Genomic DNA, 24,508 nt, shown 5'->3' with positions numbered 1-24,508 from the left:
CGCAGATTTTGGGATTACTCGTCCAGCACGGGTGATCCAAGCTCTCTGAGGCTGTTCTGGAGGGATGGACGTGTGTATCCCAATGGCATGGCCACCACAGGGTCCATCCACAGCCTCTGCAGGCTCTGGGTGTCCCGTGGTAACAAGGGGTGTGGAGATGGCTGCTCGTGTCCCGACCTCCCTCCCTCCCGGATCCCTCCCAGTGGAATCCTCTCCTCCTTTGGTGCAGCTGGGCTTCATCAGAGCTTCTTCTCCCCCAGAAGTTTTCCTTCCCAAATAGCACAGCCATTTCCGATGGGAGCACTTCTAATCATGAGTCCAAGAAGTGGAGTAATTCCTGGACTCATCATTTATCCTGATTTAAAGCTCACCCTCCAGCCAATACACGTGTCCCCACCGTGTCTCCCTCGGGCCCCCGGCAGCGGATGGGGTTGTGGTGGGATGGGGGGACCATCTCCCAGTGGTGCTGCTGGGACAGGAGCCGTGTCCTGGAGGAGCCCTCGCTCCTGTCCCACTGGGGACACACTGGTGGCTGCTGCAGCCTCACGCTGCCTCCTCTGCTCCCAGATTGCCTCTTCAAAGTGTGTCCCATGAACCGCTACTCCGCCCAGAAGCAGTACTGGAAGGCCAAGCAGACCAAGCAGGACAAGGACAAGATTGCAGATGTGGTGCTGCTGCAGAAGCTCCAGGTGAGAGGGGTGAGGGACCGTCCTGCCCAGAGCGGGCAGTCCCTGAGGGCTGGGTGGGTGATCACATGCAGACCTCTGGTGATGTTGGTTTTGGGATGAGGGGGGTTTTCCACCTGCCTTTCCCCCCTTGCCCCGTGCACAGCCATCGTTGTCTCACCCTCCTGATGCTCCTTGTGCAGAAGGGCTGTGGCAGAGTGGGCAGAGGAGCTCTGTGAGCACAGCCCTGCACCCCCCAGACCCCTCTCAGCACCCCCCAGCACCTCTCAGCACCCCGGGCGTGCAGGAGGGAGCCCTGCGGCCAGGACGTGCTCCAAAGGGCTGTGGAAGGGAAAGGCTCCTGTTGACTTCCCCGAGGTTTGGCCAGGGCCCATGTCAAACATTGCACAATGGCCTCAGACAGCTGGCGAGGCCCCGCGGATGATTCATAAAACTGAGGCTGAGGAGAGATTCACTAAATCATCTCATCGGCCTCCAGCCCAGCCCAGCTCCACCGGCCCAGCTCTGCCGTGGGCAGGGGGGGCTGAGCAGGGTCAGGATGGGGTGTCCTGCCCTGGGTTGGAGGTGCTGGGACAGGGTCGGTGCCTCCTGCCCTGTCCAGCCCTACGTGGTCACTGGCACGTGGAAACACCATTTTCCTGCTCCCGTTGGACTGGGACGTGTAACGTCCCAGCTGCCCCGGCCAGGGCTGGACCCAGAGGCTCATTGCTGAGCCTGATTGATTGCACCTTGGTTAGGGTTTGTCTTAAAGAGATTCTGCTGTTTCCTTGCTGCTTCCCACTGCTCCTGGTGTTTCCATTGGTGTCCTGAGTGGAGCCAGGGCAGGAGGGAGCTGAGCCCAGCTCTGCCCCTGCAGCCACAACAGCCCCGTCCCATCCTGGTGGGTGCCGGGCTCCAGCCTGCAGTTTATCAGGGAGGCTGAGAAACAGGCTGAGAACATCTCCAGCCCATGGAGATGATTCCCTGAGGCAGGAGCAGCCAGGTCTTGAGTGGAGAAGCCCTGCCAGGCAGTGCCCATGGTCGTGTTTCCTAGCCCATGCTCTTCACTGTTGTTTTTACGTGGGTTTAAGGCTCCGTGTTTTCCTGGCTGATTGATCCCAGGTGCAGCCCAGGGCAGTGCAGACAGACCGTGGGGGCTTTCCCTGCTCCCACCCTTGTGTGCATCCCTGACACCCATCCTTGGGCTCAGGGACAGACCCCATCCCATCCCATCCCAGGGGCAGGCTGGGAATGTCAGCCCTGTGGACTCACATGCTTGGGGCAGCCAGTTCCCACTCCCACCCCACTGCTGTGGGCGAAGGAGTTGCTCAGATCTGGATGGAGATTTAGCACATGCTGTGGTGCTGGATCTCTTACCAGAGCTGTGTTGCTCCATGGGGTTGTTGTTAAACTCCTAGAGCCACATCAGTGCAGGGTTTCTTGGCAGCAGGTTTGTTTTCCTGATGGCAGCAGCCACCACTGCAGGGCTCACACCCCTGGATGGCTGTGCGGGGTGGGAGGGTTACCCTGGCTGGCACCCTGAGCTCTGTGGGGACCCCTGCCAGGCACATTCAGAGCCCTCACCTGCTTGGCCACTCACAGACCCACTGGCCCATCCTCCCAGTGCCAAGCTGTGATTTCAAGATGTTTCGCAATTCCTCCGCCCTCAAGTGAAAGGGGGTGAAAGCAGGATGGGGAAGGGCAGAAGCTCTCCCAGCTCCATCCCTTGCTGCTGTTTCCCACCCCAGCAGCGAGGGAACACCGTGCTGGTGCTGCCCAGGCTGTGCCCAGGCTGGCGCCGGCGCTGTCAGCACCCCCTCAGCATTCCCAGATCCGCTGGGGGAGCGAGTTCCTGCCTCGCTCCGTCTGTGTCAACATCACATCACTGCTCCCACTGCCAGAGCCACCGCATGGAAAATGTCTGTGGTTCTGGAGAGGGGCTGCAAGTGCTGCTGAGCAATTCACTCGTGGGGACTCATCCTGCTGCATCCACTGCAGCAGGTCTGGACCTGCTCCATCTCTGGGCACAGCACCGCTGGCACCTCTGGCACAGGGCCCCTGGTTCTTTGGTTTTGGCACTGCCGGGAGCCCCCAGTGCCCACGGCCCCTGTGGTGGGTGTGCTGCCCCAGTCTCCAGTCCTCGTTCAGTGCTGCCCCCCCAGACCTGGCATCCTGGGGGAATTCCGGGGCCATTTTGTCCCTGTCCTAATTTTTGAAGTTCAGTTTATGTGAGGTCTCTTCTCCCGTGAGTTTCATAGGGCTGCTCAGGGCCACCCCGTGGTCCCGGGCTGGGCTCTTGGAGGGCCACGTTGCCCATTCTCCGGAGGGCAGAGGGATGCTGATCCTCCCGGAGCTGAGGAGGCTCTGGGATTTGCTCCTGGGGAGGGACAAGGGTGCTGCTACACTCAGCTCTTCTCCTTTTGGATCAGCACGCGGCCCAGATGGAGCAGAAGCAGAACGAGACGGAGAACAAGAAGGTGCACGGGGACGTGGTGAAGTACGGCAGCGTCATTCAGGTACCGGCCGGGCACCGCCCGTGCCCCGCGCTCCGGGAGCTGGGAATGCACGGATCTGAGCCAGGCAGCTGCTGGGCAGGGGCTGGGGGATCACTCTGGGAGGCCTCGGGGGGCTGCACTGCCACAGCTCACCCGGCGTTTGCTCCTCCAGCTCCTGCACATGAAGAGCAACAAGTACCTGACGGTGAACAAGCGGCTGCCGGCGCTGCTGGAGAAAAACGCCATGAGGGTCACGCTGGATGCCACCGGCAACGAGGGCTCCTGGCTCTTCATCCAGCCCTTCTGGAAGCTGAGGAGCAACGGGGATAACGTGAGGAGCCCCTAAATGACACTGTACAGAGAGCACCGTGCCAGGGCTCGGCTCCCCGCCCGGTGCCCGGTCTCACCCTCGCTCCCCCTTTCCCATTTTGCTCCCCAGGTAGTCGTGGGAGACAAAGTCATCCTGAACCCCGTCAACGCCGGGCAGCCCCTGCACGCCAGCAACTACGAACTGGCTGACAACGCTGGCTGCAAGGAGGTACTGGGGGGCCTGGGCAGGGCTGGTCTCAGGGCTTGCCTGTTGTTTTCCCTTCTTCTTCCTTTCTCTCCTTGCCCCAGGGATCATGACCGTGCTCTTTTGCTCCTTAGGTGAACTCTGTCAATTGTAACACCAGCTGGAAAATCAACTTGTTCATGCAGTTCTGCGACCACATGGAGGAAGTGCTGAAAGGGGTAAGGAAGGAGGTTTGGCTGCTCAGACCTGGCAGGCTCCAGGGAGGCAGCCCCAGTCCCCTGCGGGGACAGGACGTGTGAACAGCCATTTGGCTCTGTGACAAGGGCAGAAAGGAGGTCCTACCTTGAGGACTGTAATTTCTGGGAGAATTTATCACTTGGAGAACAGAACAGCAAGCAGGAGGGGGATATTTTAGTATCTCGTGGCAGCAGGTACCTGAGGGCATGAAATTACCCTCTGCCTCGGGGTGTTAAATTGGCTCTCGAGGACAAGCCGAGGCCCACGCGGTGCTGCAGGGAGGCAGTGGCTTCAATTCTCAGCTGCTCAGCCCTGCAGCAGGGCTGGCTCTTGCCTGGGAAAGGAACTTTCCCTGCTGAGCTATTGTTTGGGGCCAAGGTCCTCCAGGAAGCAGCTGGATGGATGTGGATTGTTATGATCTTACAGACCTTCATCCCCAGGCACTGCGCCCACCCCAAAGCTTCCCACATCCTCCCTCCCGGGGTGTTAATGCCTTAAACACGCTGGTGAGCAGAGCCTCTGCCCACTCCAAGGGTGTAAAGTGATGGGTTCACATCCCTTTGTATCCGGGGGTGGGAGCAGAGGAGTCACCTGCCTGGGTGACAGGAGTGATGGCAGTGCAGGGTGTCCCATGTCCCCATGCAAGGTGCCCTCCCTGGGCTCCAAGGACTGTTTGTGCTGCCTGAGGCACAGCTCAGGTAGGTCAGGTGGAGTGACAGTGCCCTGCCATCCTCAGGGTCCCACAGTCCTGCCACACAGCTGGGAGCTGTGCTCTGCTCTGGAGCATGGATGGGAGGAATCGCATCCTCTTTGCAGGATAGGGGTGGGTCACAGGAGGAGATAAATCACCTTGTAGGAGAGCCATGGAACAATTTCTTCACTGAATGAGTGGTTAAATGTTGGAACAGGCAGTGGTGGAGTCACCATCCCTGGAAGTGTTCAAAAAGCCAGCAGATGTGGCACTTCACAGCATGGTTCAGTTGGCACTGGTGGTATTCACACGAAGGTTGGACTTGATCTTGGGCGTCTTTTCCAACCTTAATGATTCCATGATTGTTTGTCCCTGGGTCTCACCGCCGTGTCCTGGTGCAGGGGGATGTGGTGAGGCTGTTCCACGCCGAGCAGGAGAAGTTCCTCACCTGTGATGAGTACAAGGGCAAGCTGCACGTCTTCCTCCGCACCACCCTGCGGCAATCGGCCACCTCGGCCACCAGCTCCAACGCCCTGTGGGAGGTGGAGGTGAGCAGGGGGGGGATGGAGAGTGTGTTTGGAGGATTTTGGGGTACCTGCGTGGGCATCCCAGTCCCTCAGCCCCACGTACTGAGCTCTGCTCTGCCTCTCCCAGGTGGTCCACCACGACCCGTGCCGAGGGGGAGCCGGGCACTGGAACGGCTTGTACCGCTTCAAGCACCTCGCCACGGGCAACTACCTGGCAGCAGAGGTAAGGGGGGAGCAGAGGGGCGCAGGAGCATGCCCTGCCCTGGAGAGGGTGTGCCACCCCCTAGCAAAGGCAGTGCCCACCTTGGGCAGGGCAGCAATGCCCAGCATCGCCTCTGGCCCCGTGGCTCCTCTTTGCTCACAGCAGACGTTGGCACCAGGGCTGTGAACATCACACTGACCTGGTTGTGGGGCTGGGCTTTGCCCCCTGAGATCCTCCGCCCTGTGGTGAAGGGGTTCACTTGCCAAAATGGCAGTTTCTGGCTCCTTTTCTGGCCCAGGGGGCCAGGAGGGGGGTGGTTGGGGCTTTTCGTTGCTCACCCTGTTCCAAGGAACTGAGTGGCACAACCCGGTGGTGACTCATCCTGCTGTCCTTGCCTGGGGAGGGTGAGGGCAAAATCTGGGGCTGGAAACACCATCTGCCAAGTTTTTTCACTCCTATTTAAGGCAGCTCAAGGCCTCCTGATAGAGGCACGAAGGAGTTGCTGCACTTAGATAATGTGGTTTATTTGACACTGGTGAGCTGCCACGACCAAGGGCTGTGCTCTGCTGCCAGGGAAGCAGGGGCATCCTGGGGACACCGTGTGCCAACGTGCTCCCTGACTGGAGAAGACACCCAAGGGCAGCCCCCAGGGCCCTTCCACCACTGCGGGGTGGAAAACAGCAAATATTGGTGCCCTGAAATGGGTGCTTTGAACCCAAAGACACTTGGCTGACATCTGCAGAGGGAAGAAGACCTCAGACTGCCCCCCATCCTGGGCTGATGCTGCTGGCAAGGCCAGCATTGCTCACTGAGAGCTCAGCATGGAGCCTACAGAGAGTTCTTGCAGCCACACAGAGCCCGGGGCTGCTCCCTGGGGCTCCCCCTGTCCCCCTCAGGGGGCCAGAGCCTTGGGCACTGGGTGCAGGTCACGTCCTCCAGCCCCACCCGGGCAGGTTTCCTCTCCGTGATGTGTTCAAGGAAGGCAGGAATAGGGATTACACCCCGTGCTCAGGGGTTTGGAGGGACCTGGTGGGAGGACTGACAGCTGTCTTTCATCTCCCTCTTTAACTTTCCAGGAAAACCCAAGTTATAAAGGAGACGTGGCTGAGCCCAAAGCAGTGCCCACGGTGAGCTGTGTTGCAGCCCCGCTGCAGAACCGCTGCTGCCGCTGCTGCCGCTGCCCCGACCCCACCGGCCCTGGGCCAGTGCCCCAAAGTAGGGAAATGCCCCAAAACAGAGCCCACTGGGGGACGTGCCCGTGCCTGGGGCCGAGGCCGCCCCGCTGCCAACCCAGCTCCCCACAGCCCACGCCTAGAGCAGTGTCCCCTGTCCCGCCCGTGACAGGGCCCTGCCGAAACCTGGCACAGGGGACCCGGTGCATGTTGGCTCCCCAGGCCACGGGGAAGTGCCGGTAGAGAGAGAGTTGGACGTTCAGGGGGTTTTTTTCTTTGCTGCTGGTGAGGTTCGGAGAAGGGGGGGCCTCGTAGCTCAGGTGCCTCCTGCCGCGCTTGTGCTCTGCAGCCCCTCGTGCGCGCGCGGCTCAGCCCCGCGGCCGAGCGAAGCTTCTGCTGCGTGTGCCCTGTGCCACGGGGCTCTGGGCACTGCGGGGAGCCTGGGCCCGGCCCCACAGCGGGCTCAGAGCCCCCGTCCCCGTGCAGGGCAGCAGCAGCCGTGCCAGCCGCAGGAACACGGGCGAGAAGATCAAGTACCGGCTGGTGGCCGTGCCCCACGGCAACGACATCGCCTCCCTCTTCGAGCTGGACCCCACCACGCTGCAGAAGACGGACTCCTTCGTCCCACGGTACGTCAGCACGAGCCCCACGGAGGGCCCGGGGTAAGGAGGGGAGGCTTCAAGGCGTGGTGTGAAAGTTTGGGCGGTCTGTCCTTACGGGGGCTGTGCTGGGGGAAGGGGTGGGTGCTGCTGTGTCCCCATGGGGGTCACTCACCAGGACGTTGTGCTGTTTGCAGGAACTCCTACGTGAGGCTGCGCCACCTCTGCACCAACACCTGGATCCAGAGCACCAACGTGCCCATTGACATCGACGAGGAGAGGCCCATCCGCCTCATGGTGTGGCCCCACTCTCTCCTCCTATGCCCAAACTCATCCCCTGTGTCCAATAGCTCTTTGTGTGCTCCTGCCCTCCCAGCACCCAGGCCTTTCCAGGGACTGAAACACCCTGGAAGATCCAAAGGCACCAACCTGGAGCCCATCCTAGTCACCTAGAGCCCATCCCAGTCACTTAGAGCCCACCCAGCCCTCCTGATGGGGACAAACCGGGTCACTGGCGTCAGCTGGGTGGTGGCAGATTGTGGGGATACGCTTGACACTGCCCTGTGTGTGTGATGCTGCTTCTCCATTGCTTCCCAGCTGGGCACGTGCCCCACCAAGGAAGACAAGGAAGCTTTTGCCATCGTCTCTGTGCCTGTGTCCGAGATCCGGGACCTGGACTTCGCCAACGACGCCAGCTCGATGCTGGCCAACGTGGTGGAGAAGATGAACGAGGGTTTCCTCAGCCAGAACGACCGGAGGTAAAGGGCTGTCTCCCCTGGGAGCTGGGGCTGGGCTCCTCCAAGGGCTCCCCAGCATCTCTGCAGGATAAGGCCCCTGCCTGGCCCTGGTGCCAGCACTGTCTCGCTTTCCTGCCCACATCCCAAATCCACGCCTGCTTCTCCCAGGAGCCTGGCGAGGAAACCCGATAAGGGCCCGGCCCCGCTCCGGCCCCTCCTTTGCTGCTAGAAAAATATCCAAGGGGCTGGAGATGGCCCCACGATAGGGGCAGCCACATTAGTCACCGTATTATTTTTAGGTGGGTGGGTTCCTGGTGCTTCCTGAGCAAACACAGATCCCTGCGGGACAGAAGGAGCCGCTTCCGCCCTGCCAGCCCTCCCTGTGCAGGTCCCTCAGGGGTGACCAAGGGGGCAGAGGCATTTAATGCAAAATCCCTGGCACGAGCCATGGGCAAAGCCCCTGGCATTTACCCTGGCACCTATAGGAACCATAGGGGCTGGAGATCCAGCCGCTGAGCTCCATCAGGGAGTGGAGGGTTGGGCAGCAGCTTCCCTGGCAGGCTTCTGAGCCCTGGCAGGGGCTCTTTGGTCCCTCAAAACCCACTGGCATCACTGCAGGGACCCGAGGCTGGGCAGGTGGGCAGCCCCCAGCCCACTTGCACTGTGCCCCCTCACAGGTTCGTGATCCAGCTGTTGGAGGACTTGGTGTTTTTCGTCAGTGACGTCCCCAACAATGGCCAGAACGTGCTGGACATCGTGGTGACCAAACCCAACCGGGAGCGGCAGAAGCTGATGCGGGAGCAGAACATCCTGAAGCAGGTGGGTGTCCCTGGGGCCCTGCATCCCAGCAAGGCAGGGTCCTGTGGAAATGTCCCATCCTGTCCAGGGTCACACTGGGGGCCAGAGGTCTGGAAAACCCCATGGAGCAGGCTCTGTTCTCCAGGTCACACCCCAGGGGTGCACCAAGCCTGCTGTCCAGCCACACACAGGGGTGGAGCAGGACACAGCACTTACCTTTGCTTTTGGGCAGATCTTCGGGATCCTGAAAGCCCCCTTCAAGGACAAGGGCGGGGAAGGGCCCCTGGTGAGGCTGGAAGAGCTGTCAGACCAGAAGAACGCTCCCTACCAGTACATGTTCCGGCTGTGCTACCGCGTGCTCCGGCACTCCCAGGAGGACTATCGCAAGAACCAGGTGCTGGGGGGTGACCCCCCATCCCACCCCGTGTTTCAGAACCCCGGGGCACTGCCAAGGTCTCGGTGGGGCAGGGGGCACGTGCTCACCAGCTCTCTGCCCCTGCAGGAGCACATTGCCAAGCAGTTCGGGATGATGCAGTCCCAGATCGGGTACGACATCCTGGCCGAGGACACCATCACGGCCCTGCTGCACAACAACCGCAAGCTGCTGGAGAAGCACATCACCAAGACCGAGGTGGAGACCTTCGTCAGCCTCGTGCGCAAGAACCGCGAGCCCCGGTGGGTGTCCGGGGGGGGCCGTCCCTCAGGGCCCTGGGGTGGGGGCTGGGGACCCCCAGGGCCCCCTCTCACAGCGAGCTGCCCCTGCTCGGCAGGTTTCTGGACTACCTGTCGGACCTGTGTGTGTCCAACCACATCGCCATCCCCGTCACCCAGGAGCTGATCTGCAAGTGTGTCCTGGACTCCAAGAACAGCGACATCCTCATCAAAACCGAGTGAGTGCCCCAGGGAGGGGCTTTCCACGGGGGGGTTGGTGCCTGGTCCTGCCTCCACCAGCTCCTGTGGTTAAACCCCATCACCCCTTGAGGTGCAGCCACTCCATCCACAGGAACATCTCCAGATTTATCCCTTTCCTGTCCTAGGCTGAGGCCGGTGAAGGAGATGTCCCAGTCCCACGAGTACCTGAGCATCGAGTACTCGGAGGAGGAGGTCTGGCTCACCTGGACGGACAAGAACAACGACCACCACGAGAAAAGCATCCGGCAGCTGGCACAGGAGGCCCGGGCTGGCAATGCCCATGATGAGAATGTCCTCAGCTACTACAGGTGATGATCCCGGGGCATCTTCTCTCCAGGTGAGGGTGTGAGGGTTGCACGGCCTCACTCCCTCTCCCCCTCACCCCTGGGCAGGTACCAGCTGAAGCTCTTTGCCCGCATGTGCCTGGACCGCCAGTACTTGGCCATCAAGGAGATCTCCCAGCAGCTGGGAGTGGACCTGATCTTCCTCTGCATGGCAGATGAGATGCTGCCCTTCGACCTGCGGGCGTCCTTCTGCCACCTCATGCTGCACGTGCACGTGGACAGGGACCCCCAGGAGCTGGTGATGCCTGTCAAGTTTGCACGGCTCTGGACCGAGATCCCCACGGCCATCACGATCAAAGAGTGAGACACGCTGGGGCTCACGGGGGCTTTGAGGGGCAGGGCAGGAGGAGGGGTGACTTGGGTAGGTCTCAACCCTCAGAAGGAAGTGGGAAATCTGTCATGGGCATCACTGCTGGCCACGATGGCTCAGCAGCTGCCTGGACAGTGCTCCTGCCTGGAGGAGGAGACTCGTTGCCACCCAGCTCACCCTGACATCTCCCCTGGCAGCTACGACTCCAACCTCAACGTGTCGCGCGACGACAAGAAGAACAAGTTTGCCAGCACCATGGAGTTTGTGGAGGATTACCTGAACAACGTGGTGAGCGAGGCCGTGCCCTTCGCCAACGAGGAGAAGAACAAGCTCACCTTCGAGGTGCGAGTGCTGCCGGTGTCCCTGCCAGGAGGTGACACGATTTGTGTCACTGGCTGTGCCATGACCAGGGCTGTGCTGGGCATCCCTGGCCCCCATGTTTGATTCTGCTGCCCAGCCCTGAGCACGGCGAGGTCTGGAGTTCTGGAGGTGCCTTGTCCTTCCCCAGGTCGTCAGCCTTGCCCACAACCTCATCTACTTCGGGTTCTACAGCTTCAGCGAGCTGCTGCGCCTGACACGGACCCTGCTGGGCATCATCGACTGCGTCCAGAACCCCCAGCTCATGATGCAGGCAGTCTACAACGACGAGGTGACGGGTGAGTCCCTGTCCTTAACCAGGAAGGGCTTTTCCATGGTCTACCCAGTGCTTTCCAGTTTTGGTTGCAAGAAAACAAGCCCCTGGTTTGCTGTCAGGGAAGCTGTGGCTGGGTGGGCACTGGCTGTGCACTGTGGGGAGCCCTTGGCCGTGCCAGAGAAACATCCAGTCCCTCCTACTCGTTCTCTGGTGAAATCTACAGCATCTTCCAGTCTAAGGGGGTCCTTCCTTGGGCCTCTGCCACCTCCCTCTCCATCCACACTAACTCTGCCTGCTGTGGCTGCCTCTGCAGGGAAGAACGTGCGGAGGTCGATCCAGGGTGTGGGGCAGATGATGACCACCATGGTGCTGAGCAGGAAACAGTCCATCTTCAGCCCTCCAAGCCTCAGTGCTGGGTCAGCCCCAGAGCAAGTGGACAGAGGGAGGAGCATTGAGAGCGAGAACATTGTGGTGATGGAGACCAAGCTGAAGATCCTGGAGATCTTGCAGGTTGGAGCCAGTGGGGCTGTGATTTTCTGACGCAGAAGGACAGTTGGCATGAAGAGGGCACTCACTTCTGCTTTCTTTTTCCTCGCTGCTCCCAGTTCATCCTGAACGTGCGGCTGGACTACAGGATCTCCTACCTGCTCTCTGTCTTCAAGAAGGAGTTTGTGGAAGTTTACCCCATGCAGGACAGCGCGGCCGATGGGACGGCTCCAGCCTTTGACTCCACAAGTAACTCTCCCACTTTGCTCCTGGTGCACCCCCAGCCCAGCAAACCCACGGGCTGGCAGGACACGGGTGGCAGAGGTGGCAGCTCCAGCAGCCTCTGCTGCCGGCAGGGAGTGTGGGGTGGGATGAGGTGCCTGCCGTGGGTGCTCGGGGAAGGGGAAGGGAGCTGGGTTGGTTTCTGTGGGTTCCTTCCAACACCAGGAAGGTGCTGGGCACCCCTTTCACTGCCTGCCTCTCCCCTCAGCTGCAGCCATGAACCTGGACCGGATTGGTGAGCACGCAGAGGCCATGTTCGGTGTGGGGTGAGTTATCCTAGAGACAGGAGGGCTCCTCCCCTCCTGGCCATCCTGCCGAGCCTGGGAGCTGCAGGTGATGAGGGAGAGGAGGCTCTGAAGGCTGCTGGAGCCCTGGGGGGTGACTGAGCACAGGGGAGCTCCCACGGGGCTGTAACGCTCCCATCCTGGCTGCAGGAAGTCGAGCAGCATGTTGGAGGTGGATGACGAGGGAGGGAGGATGTTCCTGCGCGTGCTGATCCACCTGACGATGCACGACTACCCCCCACTCATCTCCGGCTCCCTGCAGCTCCTCTTCAAGCACTTCAGCCAGAGGCAGGAGGTCCTGCACACCTTCAAACAGGTGACCCTGGGGGACGCTGCTCTGAGCACCCTGAGTGCCCCACACTTGCCTGTGGGTGCAGGATTTGGGATGGGGCCTGATAGGGAGGTCTGGGAGAGAGGAGGGGAGTGGGGTTTGTGCCCCAGACTGGAAACCCCTGGGAATGTCGCTGCAGGTTCAGCTCCTGATCTCAGCCCAGGATGTGGAGAACTACAAGGTGATCAAGTCTGAGCTGGACAAACTGCGCACGATGGTGGAGAAATCGGAGCTCTGGGTGGACAAGAAGGGCAGCAGCAAAGGGGACAGTGCAGTGGAGGGGAACAAGAAGGAGAAGAAGGAGGTGAGAGCCCTGAGCAAGACCCTGGGAATTGGGGTGGGGAAGCAGTGGGAGGCAGAGGGAGGCTCACCTCAGTCCAACCCCTCGCCCCTCTCAGAGGGCCGTGCACCCTCTCCCTGGAGGAGGAGGAGGCTCCAGGAGGGTCCTGCGGGTGTGGCTGTGCCCAGTGGGAGCCTGGTGCTGTTGTTTCCCCTGCAGCACGGTGCCGACGAGGAGGTCATTGCTCCGGGAGAGAAGAGCAGCGAGAACTATCAGATAGTCAAGGGGGTGAGTGACACCAAACCCCACCTGCAGGGCTGTTCCCAGGGGCACGGCTGGGTGCACCTGCAGGAGGGGATGGAATCCTGGGGTGATTTTCAAGCTCTTCTGGGGTTCAGGAGAAACGAGTCCAAGCCAGGGCTTGTTCCTGCCAGCTCAGCACAGGGAGGAGCCGTCACATCCCCAGGGCTGTGAGTGAGCCTTGCTCTGGGGGGACGGGAGGGGACTGGGGGGGTGACAGGTATGAGGGCTCTGTGTGGGAATGCAGGGAGGACTTGTGAGGGGGTGCCAGGGAGCACTTGGGTTTATGGAGGAAGCATCTGGACTGCAAGCAAGCCCCAGTGCTGGTGGCCATCCTGAGGGGCCCCACGCTCAGCTCCTCTCCGTGGTGGTCCCTCTGTCCCAGATCCTGGAGCGGCTCAATAAGATGTGCGGGGTCGGGGAGCAGGTCCGCAAGAAGCAGCAGCGGCTGCTCAAGAACATGGATGCCCACAAAGTGATGCTGGACCTGCTGCAGATCCCGTATGAGAAGGTGGGTGGGCAGAAACCCACTGGTCCTGAGTGCCCAGGGCAAGGGGGAGATGCAGGGACCCCCCTGCGTGGTGGCTGCAGGCAGTGGGGCAGCATCTCCTGCCGCTCTCCATCCTTCCCAGCTCTGGGTGTTTCTCCTTCCTCAGGGGGATGCCAAGATGATGGAGATCCTGAAGTTCACCCACCAGTTCCTGCAGAAGTTTTGTGCTGGCAATCAGGAAAACCAGGCCCTGCTGCACAAACACCTCAACCTGTTCCTGACCCCGGGGGTAAGGAGGGGGCACTGAGGGGCGATCACAGGGAGCAGCACAGGGAGGAATTCAGTGCCACTCCTGGGGCTGAGAGCGAGGGATGGAAAAGCCAGGAGGAGACCCTGGAGAGGAAGGGGCAGGGCAGGGGGGGGGCTGTTGCTGCAGCCCCCAGACCTCACTCTGTGCCCCGGTCCACAGCTGCTGGAGGCAGAGACGATGCAGCACATCTTCCTCAACAACTACCAGCTCTGCTCGGAGATCAACGAGACGGTGCCGCAGCACTTCATCCACTGCGTGGCCACCCACGGCCGCCACGTGCAGTACCTCGACTTCCTGCACACCATCATCAAGGCCGAGGGCAAGTACGTCAAGAAGTGCCAGGACATGATCATGACCGAGGTGAGCACCAGTCCCTGCCAGCGGGGTGGGACCGGGGGCTGTGCCAGGGCATCGCTCTTGGAACCTGCACCATTGGCTTCTTCCCTGAGGAAGAGCTTTCCAGCCATGCTGGCTCCTCCCTGGAGTAAGAAACATCTCCAGGAGCCCAGTGCAAGGTCCAAGAGGCAGTTTTGGAGTCCCACGAGCTGTGATTTTTGATTGCACTGCAAATGCCCGGTTTTCCCTGCAGACACATGTCCCTGTCACCCTTCACTGTCCACTGCTGTCCCCCTGCTGCAGAGGACACCATTGGCCTTGGAGGTTTCTGACCCTCCTTTTGCAGAGTGGTGACCACTGCCCCTTCCGTGCAGCTCACCAACGCCGGGGACGACGTGGTGGTTTTCTACAACGACAAGGCTTCCCTGGCCACCCTCCTGGAGATGATGACGGCGGCCAGGGACGGGGTGGAGGAGAACAGTCCCCTGATGTACCACATCTCCCTCGTGGACCTGCTGGCTGCCTGTGCTGAGGGCAAGAACGTCTACACGGAGATCAAGTGCACGTCCCTGCTGCCCCTGGAGGACGTGGTGCGGGTGGTGACACACGAGGATTGCATCACGGAGGTACGGGGGGCCCGTCAGGGGGTGATGGTGGCTCTGCACCAGCTGCCTTCTGACGGTGCCCCTGCCCCTGCACCCCCTGGCAGGTGAAGATGGCCTATGTGAACTTCGTCAACCACTGCTACGTGGACACAGAGGTGGAGATGAAGGAGATCTACACCAGCAACCACATCTGGACTCTGTTTGAGAACTTCACCCTGGACATGGCCCAGGTGCACAGGGAGGGTTGGGTGGGAGGGACGCAGCAGCAGTGGCTCGGATGGGGACAGGTCAGTGTCCCCAAGGCTCCCTCAAAGCCACCCATGGGACGTGGGCACGGTGAGAACTCGTGTAGCTGCTGCTGTAGGAGCTGGGGAGTGGTCAGGGCTCTCTGTCACAGACTCAGGAACTGTGTCACCCACCACGTCCTTCAGCTCAGCACAGTCCTGGCAGCACCATGTGCCAGCAGCATCTGGCCAGACATGAGCCCCCTGCCCTGGTGCCATCAGCACCCTCCCTGTGCTCACAGATGTGCAAGAAGCGGGAGAAGCGCCTGCCGGACGCCACGCTGGAGAAGTACGTGCTGACGGTGGTGCTGGACACCATCAACGCCTTCTTCAGCTCCCCCTTCTCGGAGAACAGCACCTCGCTGCAGGTGACAGGGCACTGCACAGGAGGGTGGCTGGGGGAGGAAAACAGCTCCTCCAGCCCCCCAAAACGAGGTTTGGACACCTTGTGCTGACACACACCTGCCTGCTTTCTCCTTCAGACCCACCAGACCATCGTGGTGCAGCTTCTCCAGTCCACCATGAGGCTGCTGGAGTGCCCCTGGCTGCAGCAGCAGCACAAGAGCTCGGTGGAGTCCTGCATCCGCACGCTGGCCATGGTCGGTAAGAGCTGCCCCACAGCCGTGCCCAGTGCCCACGGGACAAGGGACACGGCCACCCTGGGCTGCCTGAGCCCCAGCAGGGAGCAGGAGCCACCATCCCTCCTGCAGGGATGCCCCAGTGAGGGGCTGCTGGCTGGGAACGGGGAGGTTCAGCTCCAGGCTGTGCTTTCTCTTGAGCTGCGGCTCAGCACAGCCAGGGTGGTGTGGGGATAACCGGAGCCTGGGCTTGGCTGGGAGCTCCCTGGTGTGTCCCTGCCTGGACACAAAGCCAGCATTTATGGTGGTTTTCCCTGGCCAGGGCTTTGCCCTCAGCGTGCAGCTGCCTGACTCAGGATGAGGGTTGTTAGCACTGAGTCACCGTGGAAAGGATTGCTGGTGGTTGGGCACTGGGTGGGGATTTCCCTTTGGAATTCAAGGCAGGGTACTTACAACATCTCCATGCTGGGCTTTCCCAACCAAAAAGTGTAGCTGCTGCCTCTTTCCACCCGATGCTGGGCTGGGGGGGCTGGGGGTGATGTTGTGCTGCTTTGGGAGGGATGGGTGGAAACACTCCGGCCCCCACTGGCCTAAAGGAGTTTATTCTTGTATTTAACCCAAATCTCTGCTGCAAATGACGTGAATGCTGGTGAAGGGGTGCCTGACCCCAGGCAGGGTGGTGGGACACAGCTGGGTCGGGGCTGTGCCCAACCCTGGCCCCGTGTCCCACAGCCAAGAGCCGCTCGATCGCGCTGCCCATGGACCTGGACGCCCACGTCAGCTCCCTGCTCAACAGCAGCTCCAGCAGCACCGTGCAGAGGAACACCTCCAGCTACAAGACAGCCACACGCACCTTCCCCCGCGTCTCCACCACCCCCAACCAGTGGGACTACAAGAACATCATAGAGAAGCTGCAGGTCAGGGCAGGGAGGGGGTGATGTGGATCAGGTGCCAGGAAGGCGCTGGCATTGCAGGGGCCCTCTGCCATGCCCGTGGCTCCTGGACGTGCTCTGGCCCTGAAGGTGTGTGCTGTGGCTTGTAGGACATCATCACTGCCCTGGAGGATCGCCTGAAGCCGCTGGTGGAGGCCGAGCTGTCCGTGCTGGTGGACGTCCTGCACCGGCCAGAGCTGCTGTTCATGGAGGGGACGGAGGCGTTCCAGCGCTGCGAGAGCGGGGGGTTCCTGTCCAAGTGAGGGCCAGCGGGTGCTGGGAGTGCTGGGAGGGGCTGGGTTGTGCCTGGAGGGTGGTGGGATGGTTCCTTCAGGGGCCCTCTGGTCCCTCCCAGCTGTGTGACAATGGCTTTGCTGTGCCAGGCTGGTGCAGCACACCAAGGACCTCATGGAGACGGAGGAGAAGCTCTGCATCAAGGTGCTGAGGACGCTGCAGCAGATGCTGGTGAAGAGGAACAAGTACGGTGAGAGGGTGAGCATTGTGGGCCCGTGGTGCATCCAACAGCCCCTCTTTCCAGGCTGGCAGAGCCCTCCCGTGCACCCAGGGGTGCTCAGCCAGTTCTGCCCTGGCACTGGCCCTGCCCCGGGACACTCGTGACGTGTGTTTGTCTTGGCAGGGCAACCTGCTGAGGAAAACACTCATGAACAACTACCTGCAGAACAAGAGGTCCAGCTCCAAAGGGGAGATGGGGGATGCTGCTGGGGGAGGTGAGTGCCCCTCTCCTGCTCTCCCCCACCTCTCTGCACTGCTCGCACACATCCAAGTCCTGGCTCCCGATCCATGATGGGGTCGGGCCTGTAGGTAGTTGCTATGACCCCACATCCATGGGAGCAAAGGATTTGGGGAGATGAAAGGATGGACTGAGGTGCCCCAGCAGTGATGTAGCTGTGCTGGTTCTCCTGCACTCCCACACCATCCCATCCATCGTGTCCTCCCACACAGGCCAGGACCAGGACTGGTCTGCCATCGCCGCTGTCCAGTGCCGGCTGGACCGGGAAGGGGCCACCAAGTTGGTGGCTGATCTCATCATGAACACCAAGAATGAGAAGATCTTCCAGGAGAGCATCCTGCTGGCCATCCGGCTGCTGGACGGTGGCAACACCGAGATCCAGGTGCTGGGGGGGATGGTGCAGCCGGGGTTTGGTGTGGGCAGTGTGACAGTTCCAGCACAGGGACGGTGTGGGCACAGGCAGGGCTCAGCCCTGGGCAGTGGGTTTGGCCAAAATATCTCTTGGTTGCCTGTGTTTGTGCCAAAATCTGATGGTTTGAGCTTTCCAGCTTTGTGACTGGATCTGTGGAGGCAGTGGAAGGGGCAGGTGGTTCCAGGTTATTTCTGGAGTCCTGCTGATGCCCTCTGCCGGGTATTCCTAAAATGGCTCAGGGCTGTGGCTCTTGGGCGGGAACTCTGGGGTTATCCCAAATCTTTTATCACAGGGAAGCTGAAAAATAGTATGTGAAAAACCCAGTGGGGTTCCAGGCAAACCCCAGGTTCTCTCAGACAAGGTCTCGCGTGCTGAGGCTGCCAGCTCAGAGGGGCAGGCAGGGACAGCTTGGACCCTGTGGTGGAGACCTGAACAACTGTCCCTCCCTCCTCCCAGAAATCCTTTTACAACCTCATGACGAGCGACAAGAAGTCTGAGAAGTTCTTCAAGGTTCTGCACGACCGGATGAAGAAGGCGCAGCAGGAGACCAAGTCCACGGTGTCCGTGAACATGAGCGACATCGGGAACAAGCCCCATGAGGACAAGGACGAGCCGGACCCTGGCACCAAAGGTACCGTGTGCCCTCGGCAGGGCCGGCCCTGGCTCCTCGGGCACCCCGGTGCTGACGGGTGGGATCTCCCCCCAGGACGAGGAGACACCTTCCTGCTGCCCGGCACCCCCACCCGGTACCCCATGGCCGTGGGGTTTCGGAAGGGCCACGACACGGGGGAGCAGGGCCAGAACAACGAGATGGGGGTGACGGTGCTGATCATGGAGCCCATCCTGCGCTTCCTGCAGCTGCTCTGCGAGAACCACAACCGGGACCTGCAGGTTGGCCGTGGGGCTCCCGGGCTCTGGGGGTCAGGCTGGGGTGGGGCAGGGCTGGGCTCTGCCCCGGTTTGGTCCCAAAAAGCCATTGCACCAGTTGCTCTGTGCCTCAGTTTCCCCACCTGCACCATCCCCTGGGGATAACTTGGTGCTGGGGAAGGAGCCGTCCGTGGCAGGACTGGCTGTGGGACTGAGTGCTGCTCTCCAGGGCTGTAGGTTACAGGGATGGTCCCAGCCCAAATATCCATCAAAATGCAGCTGGAGGGGTGTTGGCAGAGGGATCAGGACTGGTCCCCAAGTGGTGCTATTTGGCCTCATTCCTGGGCTTTGCTCGACAGAACTTCCTGCGGTGCCAGAACAACAAAACCAACTACAACCTGGTGTGTGAGACACTGCAGTTCCTGGACATCATGTGTGGCAGCACCACGGGGGGCTTGGGGCTGCTGGGCCTCTACATCAATGAGTACAACGTGGCCCTCATCACCCAGACCCTGGAGACCCTGACCGAGTACTGCCAGGGGCCCTGCCACGAGAACCAGGTCTGGGGGGCTCTCTGAGGGTCCACGGGGGGATGTGTGGGAAGGCAGCAGAGGCAGGGATGGGGTTTGGTTTCAGGGTGTGAACAGGAACAGAACATGAGCAGGGTCACAGGGCTACTGCCCAGGTCATGAGCTGCTGCTTGGATAGATAATGTGGGGATGCAAACAGGGGTAAAGGCTCAGTGGTGTGCACGGTGCCCTTTGCAGGGAGATGGAGCTTTGGGGCTCCTGGGGTGACTGGGCAGAGGCAGGGCTGCAGGCAGGGCAGTGTTTGGGACCGGGGCTGTGCTGGAGGGTGAAGCTGGGTCTGTGCAATAACTCACTGCCTGGCTCCCCCAGAGCTGCATCGTGACCCACGAGTCCAACGGGATCGACATCATCACAGCCCTGATCCTGAACGACATCAGCCCCCTCTGCAAGTACCGCATGGACCTGGTGCTGCAGCTGAAGGTACCCAGAGCCCCGGGCTGGGGTGGTGGGCACACGTGTGTGTGTGTGTGTGTGTGTGTGTGTGTGTGTGTGTGTGTGTGTGTGTGTCACTGCACGTGTGTGTGTGTGTGTGTCACTGCACGTGTGTGTGTGTGTGTGTGTGTGACTGCACGTGTGTGTGTGTGTGTGTGTGTGTGTGTGTGTGTGTGTGTGTGTGTGTGTGTGTGTGTGACTGCACGTGTGTGCCACTGCATGGACTCGCTGGCAGGGTCACAGGCTGTGCTGTGGGGTGAGGTGCTCACTGCAGAGGGGACCCTGCTCGTGTCAGACCCTTGGGTGTGGGAGCACATGGGGTCGGTGGGACAGGGCTGGTGCTTCTCCACCACACGAGGCTCAGGTGCCTCTGGCACAGAAGGGTTCTGCCCACCCCTCAGCCCTTGGCAGTGGCAGGGCACAGCTCCCCTCAGCAAGGGCTTCTCCTCGCCAGGACAATGCCTCCAAGCTCCTCTTGGCTCTCATGGAGAGCAGGCACGACAGCGAAAATGCCGAGCGGATCCTCATCAGCCTCCGCCCACAGGAACTGGTAAGGGAACTGGGAATGCCCCAGCCTGGCCCCACTGAGCCCCCAGCCCGTGGCTGAACTTGTGCCTCAGGTCCTGCTGCATTTTCTGGTTTGCATCTGATACCCATCTCACTTGGTCCTTCTGCTCCAGCTTCCCTGCCCAAGGGTTTTCTCAGAGGAGGAGGCTGAGGCAGGGAGATGGGGAGGACTCACTGCCCCTCTGCTGCCTTGCAGGTGGATGTGATTAAGAAGGCCTATCTGCAGGAGGAGGAGTGTGAGAACGCCGAGGTTTCCCCCCGGGAAGTCGGTCACAACATTTATATCCTGGCGCTGCAGGTAGGGAGCTGTGAGAGCAGGGACCTGCAGGCTGGGCTCCTGCTCACAGGCTGCACATTTTCCTCTGTATTTATGTACATCTCCCCCAGCCAGACTGGCCTCCTGGGGAGGCACAGCTGGGAAATGAGCTTTTGGCTCTGGTAGAAAGCCAGCCCCCAGTTGCTCCCCCTGCACCCCCATCCCACCCCCGTGTCCCACTCCTGTGGCTGCCAGTGGCCACCCTCCAGCCTGTGCTCACTGTCCACGTCCCTCTTCCAGCTTTCCCGACACAACAAGTCTCTGCAGCAGCTCCTGAAGCCGGTGAAGCGAATCCAGGAGGAAGAGGAGGAGGGCATCTCATCCATGGTATGGAGGGGCCCCGGGGGTGGAGGCAGAGCCCCTCCAAGCTGCCCTGATCAGGGGCTGCAAAGAGTCTCCCACCCTTACTGAGCCCACCTGGGCTTTGTTGTTTAGGATTTGATGGATTTTGCTGTTCCCCGGGGGGACTAAAGAGAGAAAGACACCTCAGTGTGGGGCTCAGCCACGGGGTGACACAGGCTGGGGGCCCTGGGGGGTCCTGCTGTTACCCACTCTCACCTCTTCCCTTCAGAAAGGAAGGCCTGAGTCTTCTGCTGTTTTTTCTTGCCCGTGTACCTCAGATCCCGACAAGATTCAGCAGGAATATGATTTCCCTGGGGTTTTGTGAGCACTGCTTTGTAATTTGTGGATTAGCAGCACTTGGATGTAATTATTGCAGGGAATCGAATGTCTGTCACCGCGGGGAGCCCTCACACCCCTTTAGGAAGCTTTAATTCGTTTGCTTTGCCTGGGAACCTCATCAGCTGTGGAGATGTTGAGGCGCTGTCGGAGCAGTTGGAGCTGGCTCCAGGCTGCAGCCACACTCATCCTCTCCCTGTCCTTTCCCTCTCCCCACCCAGCTCAGCCTCAACAACAAGCAGCTGTCGCAGATGCTGAAGTCCACGGCCCCGGTGCAGGAGGAAGAGGAGGATCCGCTGGCATATTATGAGAAACACACGTCCCAGATCGAGGCAAGACCTCTTGGCTCTTGTGTTTCCAGCCTGCCCATGATCCATGAATCCCACGAGGCTCCCTCCAGGCACCTCATGCCCTGTTATTTTGCACCAGGAGCCTCCCCCCCTTCCCGTCCCTGTGCTGGCAGGAGCATTAGCAGAGCCCATGGAGCTGTGGCATGAGCTGCCTCCCAGACCCTTCCCTTCTCTCCCAGCAGCAGTGGGATGCAGCTGATCCAGCAGCCCCATCCTCGTCCTTGGCACGGATCCCCTTGCAGATGGGCTCCTGTGCTCCCAGCTCTCCTCAGCACAGCCAGGGCTGCCTCTGCCTGGGGCAATTCAGAGGCTTCTAGACAGTGCCCAGTGATGTCTGGGTCCTGGGGAGGGGAGGCAGGAGGGGAAGGCACAGCTGGGTCTAGGAGGGAGGAAACTGCAGCAGGGCAGGGCAGGATCTGATGGCTCCCTGCCCTGCTTCCCGCAGATCGTGCGCCTGGACCGGAGCATGGAGCAGATCATCTTCCCAGTGCCTGGAATCTGTGAGTTCCTCACCAAGGAGACCAAGTACCGGCTGTTCACCACCACGGAGCAGGACGAGCAGGGCAGCAAAGTCAGCGACTTCTTCGACCAGTCCTCCTTCCTCCACAACGAGATGGAGTGGCAGAAGAAGCTGCGCAGTAAGAGCGGGGCAGACCTTCCCCTGGCCCCTGTGGGATCCTGGGGGGGCATTCCTGCTGGGAAAGGGCTGCAAACCTGGCAGCAGCCTGGAAATGGCATCCCCAGGCTCCCCTTGCTCTGTAGAGCCCCACAGCCAGCAGTGTGCAGGGAGTGGAGTTAAAGACCCCAGGGATGTGAATCCTCCATGCCTGTTGGTGCAGTTCCTCGTGTCTGAGATGCAGTTTACAGCCATTCCCCGGGATTCCACCTGAGGTGTTTTCCCTGGAAAGCCCTCTCTCCACCTGTTTTCGGTTGCCTTTTCCTAAGCCAGGATCTAGTAGCTGCATTTGGGAAATAAATCCTATTTCTCTGCACCCTGCAGAGCTGCTCAGGGGCTTTCAGGCTGCATCAGGGTGGAAGTCCTGGCTGTAAATCCCAGGAGCTGGGCAGGGAGTCACACTATGGATACTGGGAGGCAGCCAGGGGTAGGGGACAGCTCTGAAGGAGGACAGAGCAGACCTGATTCCAAGGTGTCAGAGCAGGCCAGAGGGCTGGGAAACCAAGAAATGTGAGCAGAGCCATTTAGAAGGTGCAGTCCTGTTCCAGCAGATGGGGAGGGATGTTTTCAAAGTATTTTATGAATGTTTGGAAGGGGTGGGAGGCTGGGTCACTCCAGGGCCACCAGCTGCCCTGAGGTGAGCCCATCAGGGGTCCAGGAGGACCCAGGGGGTCTGGGAGGACTCAGCCTCCCCAGTTGGCCCAAGGCTGGCTGAGCTTTGTGTGTCTGCCTCCTCTCCCCCCAGGCATGCCGCTGATGTACTGGTTCTCCCGCAGAATGACGCTCTGGGGAAGCATTTCCTTCAACCTGGCTGTCTTCATCAACATCATCATTGCTTTCTTCTACCCCTACGTGGAAGCCACTTCCATGGGTAAGTGCCCCAGCACCTGCTGCTCCTCAGGGTCAAAGGGAAAGGGATCCTCATATGCAGGAAAACTGGTCCCCATGTCCTTGTACTGCCCTTATCCTTGATCTCCTTTGGGCCCCTAAAGCTCCAAGTCTTTCCTGCTGGGCAAAGGAAGGGATTGAGTCAGGATTTCAGTTTCCAGCCCTCCCACTGCTTCCTTCTTAGGGAAATCTCTCTTCTCCCTGGGCTGCACTTTCCCTTTTTGTAAAATGTGGGAAACAGTGATGGCATTCATTCCTGTTGTCAGGCAAAGCCTCCATCATCTGCAGTGAGATCTTGGATAAAAGATGTTAGAAAATGTCTCAGTAAGAACCATCTGAATCAATACAAGCCTTTGCAGTCCAGCAGCATCTCTCTCTCTGATAATGAGCTCATTAGTGCTCCTGCACGGCCCGGCAGCAGCAGTGCCCAAGTGGCAGCTGCATTTCACCCCCTGCCACTTAACATCCCCGGGTCTCCCCTCCCCAGGAGTGCTGGATTCCCCGCTGATCTCCCTGCTCTTCTGGATCCTGATCTGCTTCTCCATCATGGCCCTGTTCACCAAGCGCTACGGGGTCCGCCCGCTGCTCGTGGCCCTCATCCTGCGCTCCATCTACTACCTGGGCATCGGGCTCACCCTCCACATCCTGGGGGCCCTCAACGTGAGTCCTGCAGGGCTGGGGGCACCGGGGGCTGCTCCCCATCTCTGGAGTGCAGCCAACCCCACTCCCCCCTGTCTCTGGCTGTCCCCAGCTGACCAACAAGATCGTGTTCGTGGTGAGCTTCGTGGGCAACCGAGGGACCTTCATCCGTGGGTACAAGGCCATGATCATGGATGTGGAATTCCTGTACCACGTCGGCTACATCGTGACGAGCGTCCTGGGACTCTTCGTGCACGAGCTCTTCTACAGCATCCTGGTACACTGAATGCAGGTGTTTGGGGCACAGGTGGCACCTTAGAAGCCGGAAGGTTCCTGTGACACCTTCCAGGGGCCGATTGATAGCAGGGAGAACAATCCCCTGAGCTCTGATCTTTGCGTGGGCTGATCTTTCTGCTTCCCGACAGTATCTATTGCTGTCTCTCTCCTGGTCCTCTGCTGTATCTCTCCTTCTAATCTCTGCTGTGTACTTTATCTGGGTCAGCTGGGAGACAACGTGAGCTGGAGAGGGCAGAGCCAGGGTGAATGTGGCCTATTCTTGGCTCTCCTGCTGTGCATAAGTCACTTCATTCTTCTCTGCTTCCCTTCCGTAAGCCGGGAAACTTAAAGGCTTTGTGCGAAAGTTAGTCAAGGTCTGCTGAGTGATCCAAGATCTCAGGATAAAAGGGGATATAGATAGGCCAGGCATTATCAGGAAAAGCACCCTGCAGCATTTCTTTGCTCCTGGGTCCTTTCAGTTGTTTGACTTGATCTACCGTGAGGAGACCTTGTTTAATGTCATCAAAAGCGTGACGCGGAACGGCCGCTCCATCCTGCTGACAGCCCTGCTGGCCCTCATCCTCGTCTACCTCTTCTCCATCGTGGGCTTCCTGTTCCTGAAGGATGATTTCATCCTGGAGGTGGATCGTCTGCCCGACAGCAAAGGTTGGTCAGCCCCGGCCCTGCTCGGGACCGGGCAGAGCGTGGGATGCTGGGACCCTGCTCCCCCC

The 24,508-nt window shown here is 60.3% G+C and overlaps 1 protein-coding gene across 3 annotated transcripts in view; it reads left to right on the top strand.

Moving 5' to 3' along the window:
* The window catches only part of ITPR3 (inositol 1,4,5-trisphosphate receptor type 3), a 92,580-nt gene that overhangs the window by 63,830 nt on the left and 4,242 nt on the right, over positions 1 to 24,508 (top strand). For 2 of the 3 annotated variants that reach the window (XM_064635551.1, XM_064635548.1), the window contains exons 5-53: positions 568 to 689; positions 3,095 to 3,181; positions 3,333 to 3,491; positions 3,600 to 3,698; positions 3,809 to 3,892; positions 5,004 to 5,150; positions 5,257 to 5,352; positions 6,408 to 6,458; positions 6,990 to 7,132; positions 7,300 to 7,399; positions 7,700 to 7,860; positions 8,517 to 8,658; positions 8,870 to 9,031; positions 9,140 to 9,312; positions 9,408 to 9,527; positions 9,675 to 9,857; positions 9,942 to 10,193; positions 10,401 to 10,545; positions 10,712 to 10,859; positions 11,151 to 11,347; positions 11,443 to 11,572; positions 11,814 to 11,871; positions 12,040 to 12,205; positions 12,360 to 12,524; positions 12,720 to 12,788; positions 13,186 to 13,311; positions 13,457 to 13,579; positions 13,760 to 13,960; positions 14,311 to 14,562; positions 14,646 to 14,771; positions 15,068 to 15,193; positions 15,308 to 15,428; positions 16,136 to 16,320; positions 16,446 to 16,594; positions 16,719 to 16,827; positions 16,973 to 17,063; positions 17,299 to 17,468; positions 17,955 to 18,389; positions 18,725 to 18,925; positions 19,265 to 19,375; positions 19,842 to 19,937; positions 20,151 to 20,252; positions 20,511 to 20,597; positions 21,170 to 21,280; positions 21,744 to 21,936; positions 22,720 to 22,845; positions 23,350 to 23,522; positions 23,614 to 23,778; positions 24,257 to 24,443. In XM_064635551.1, coding sequence (XP_064491621.1) covers positions 568 to 689; positions 3,095 to 3,181; positions 3,333 to 3,491; positions 3,600 to 3,698; positions 3,809 to 3,892; positions 5,004 to 5,150; positions 5,257 to 5,352; positions 6,408 to 6,458; positions 6,990 to 7,132; positions 7,300 to 7,399; positions 7,700 to 7,860; positions 8,517 to 8,658; positions 8,870 to 9,031; positions 9,140 to 9,312; positions 9,408 to 9,527; positions 9,675 to 9,857; positions 9,942 to 10,193; positions 10,401 to 10,545; positions 10,712 to 10,859; positions 11,151 to 11,347; positions 11,443 to 11,572; positions 11,814 to 11,871; positions 12,040 to 12,205; positions 12,360 to 12,524; positions 12,720 to 12,788; positions 13,186 to 13,311; positions 13,457 to 13,579; positions 13,760 to 13,960; positions 14,311 to 14,562; positions 14,646 to 14,771; positions 15,068 to 15,193; positions 15,308 to 15,428; positions 16,136 to 16,320; positions 16,446 to 16,594; positions 16,719 to 16,827; positions 16,973 to 17,063; positions 17,299 to 17,468; positions 17,955 to 18,389; positions 18,725 to 18,925; positions 19,265 to 19,375; positions 19,842 to 19,937; positions 20,151 to 20,252; positions 20,511 to 20,597; positions 21,170 to 21,280; positions 21,744 to 21,936; positions 22,720 to 22,845; positions 23,350 to 23,522; positions 23,614 to 23,778; positions 24,257 to 24,443 — 7,125 coding nt within the window. The remainder of the gene's footprint in view (positions 1 to 567; positions 690 to 3,094; positions 3,182 to 3,332; positions 3,492 to 3,599; positions 3,699 to 3,808; positions 3,893 to 5,003; positions 5,151 to 5,256; positions 5,353 to 6,407; positions 6,459 to 6,989; positions 7,133 to 7,299; positions 7,400 to 7,699; positions 7,861 to 8,516; positions 8,659 to 8,869; positions 9,032 to 9,139; positions 9,313 to 9,407; positions 9,528 to 9,674; positions 9,858 to 9,941; positions 10,194 to 10,400; positions 10,546 to 10,711; positions 10,860 to 11,150; positions 11,348 to 11,442; positions 11,573 to 11,813; positions 11,872 to 12,039; positions 12,206 to 12,359; positions 12,525 to 12,719; positions 12,789 to 13,185; positions 13,312 to 13,456; positions 13,580 to 13,759; positions 13,961 to 14,310; positions 14,563 to 14,645; positions 14,772 to 15,067; positions 15,194 to 15,307; positions 15,429 to 16,135; positions 16,321 to 16,445; positions 16,595 to 16,718; positions 16,828 to 16,972; positions 17,064 to 17,298; positions 17,469 to 17,954; positions 18,390 to 18,724; positions 18,926 to 19,264; positions 19,376 to 19,841; positions 19,938 to 20,150; positions 20,253 to 20,510; positions 20,598 to 21,169; positions 21,281 to 21,743; positions 21,937 to 22,719; positions 22,846 to 23,349; positions 23,523 to 23,613; positions 23,779 to 24,256; positions 24,444 to 24,508) is intronic. The other variant, XM_064635549.1, reaches the window with a different exon arrangement.

The sequence above is a fragment of the Pseudopipra pipra genome, chromosome 25, assembly GCF_036250125.1.
Source record: "Pseudopipra pipra isolate bDixPip1 chromosome 25, bDixPip1.hap1, whole genome shotgun sequence".
Classification (NCBI taxonomy): Eukaryota; Metazoa; Chordata; class Aves; order Passeriformes; family Pipridae; genus Pseudopipra; species Pseudopipra pipra.
Note: the sequence above shows the minus strand (reverse complement) of the source record. Positions and strands in the feature narration are given on the sequence as shown.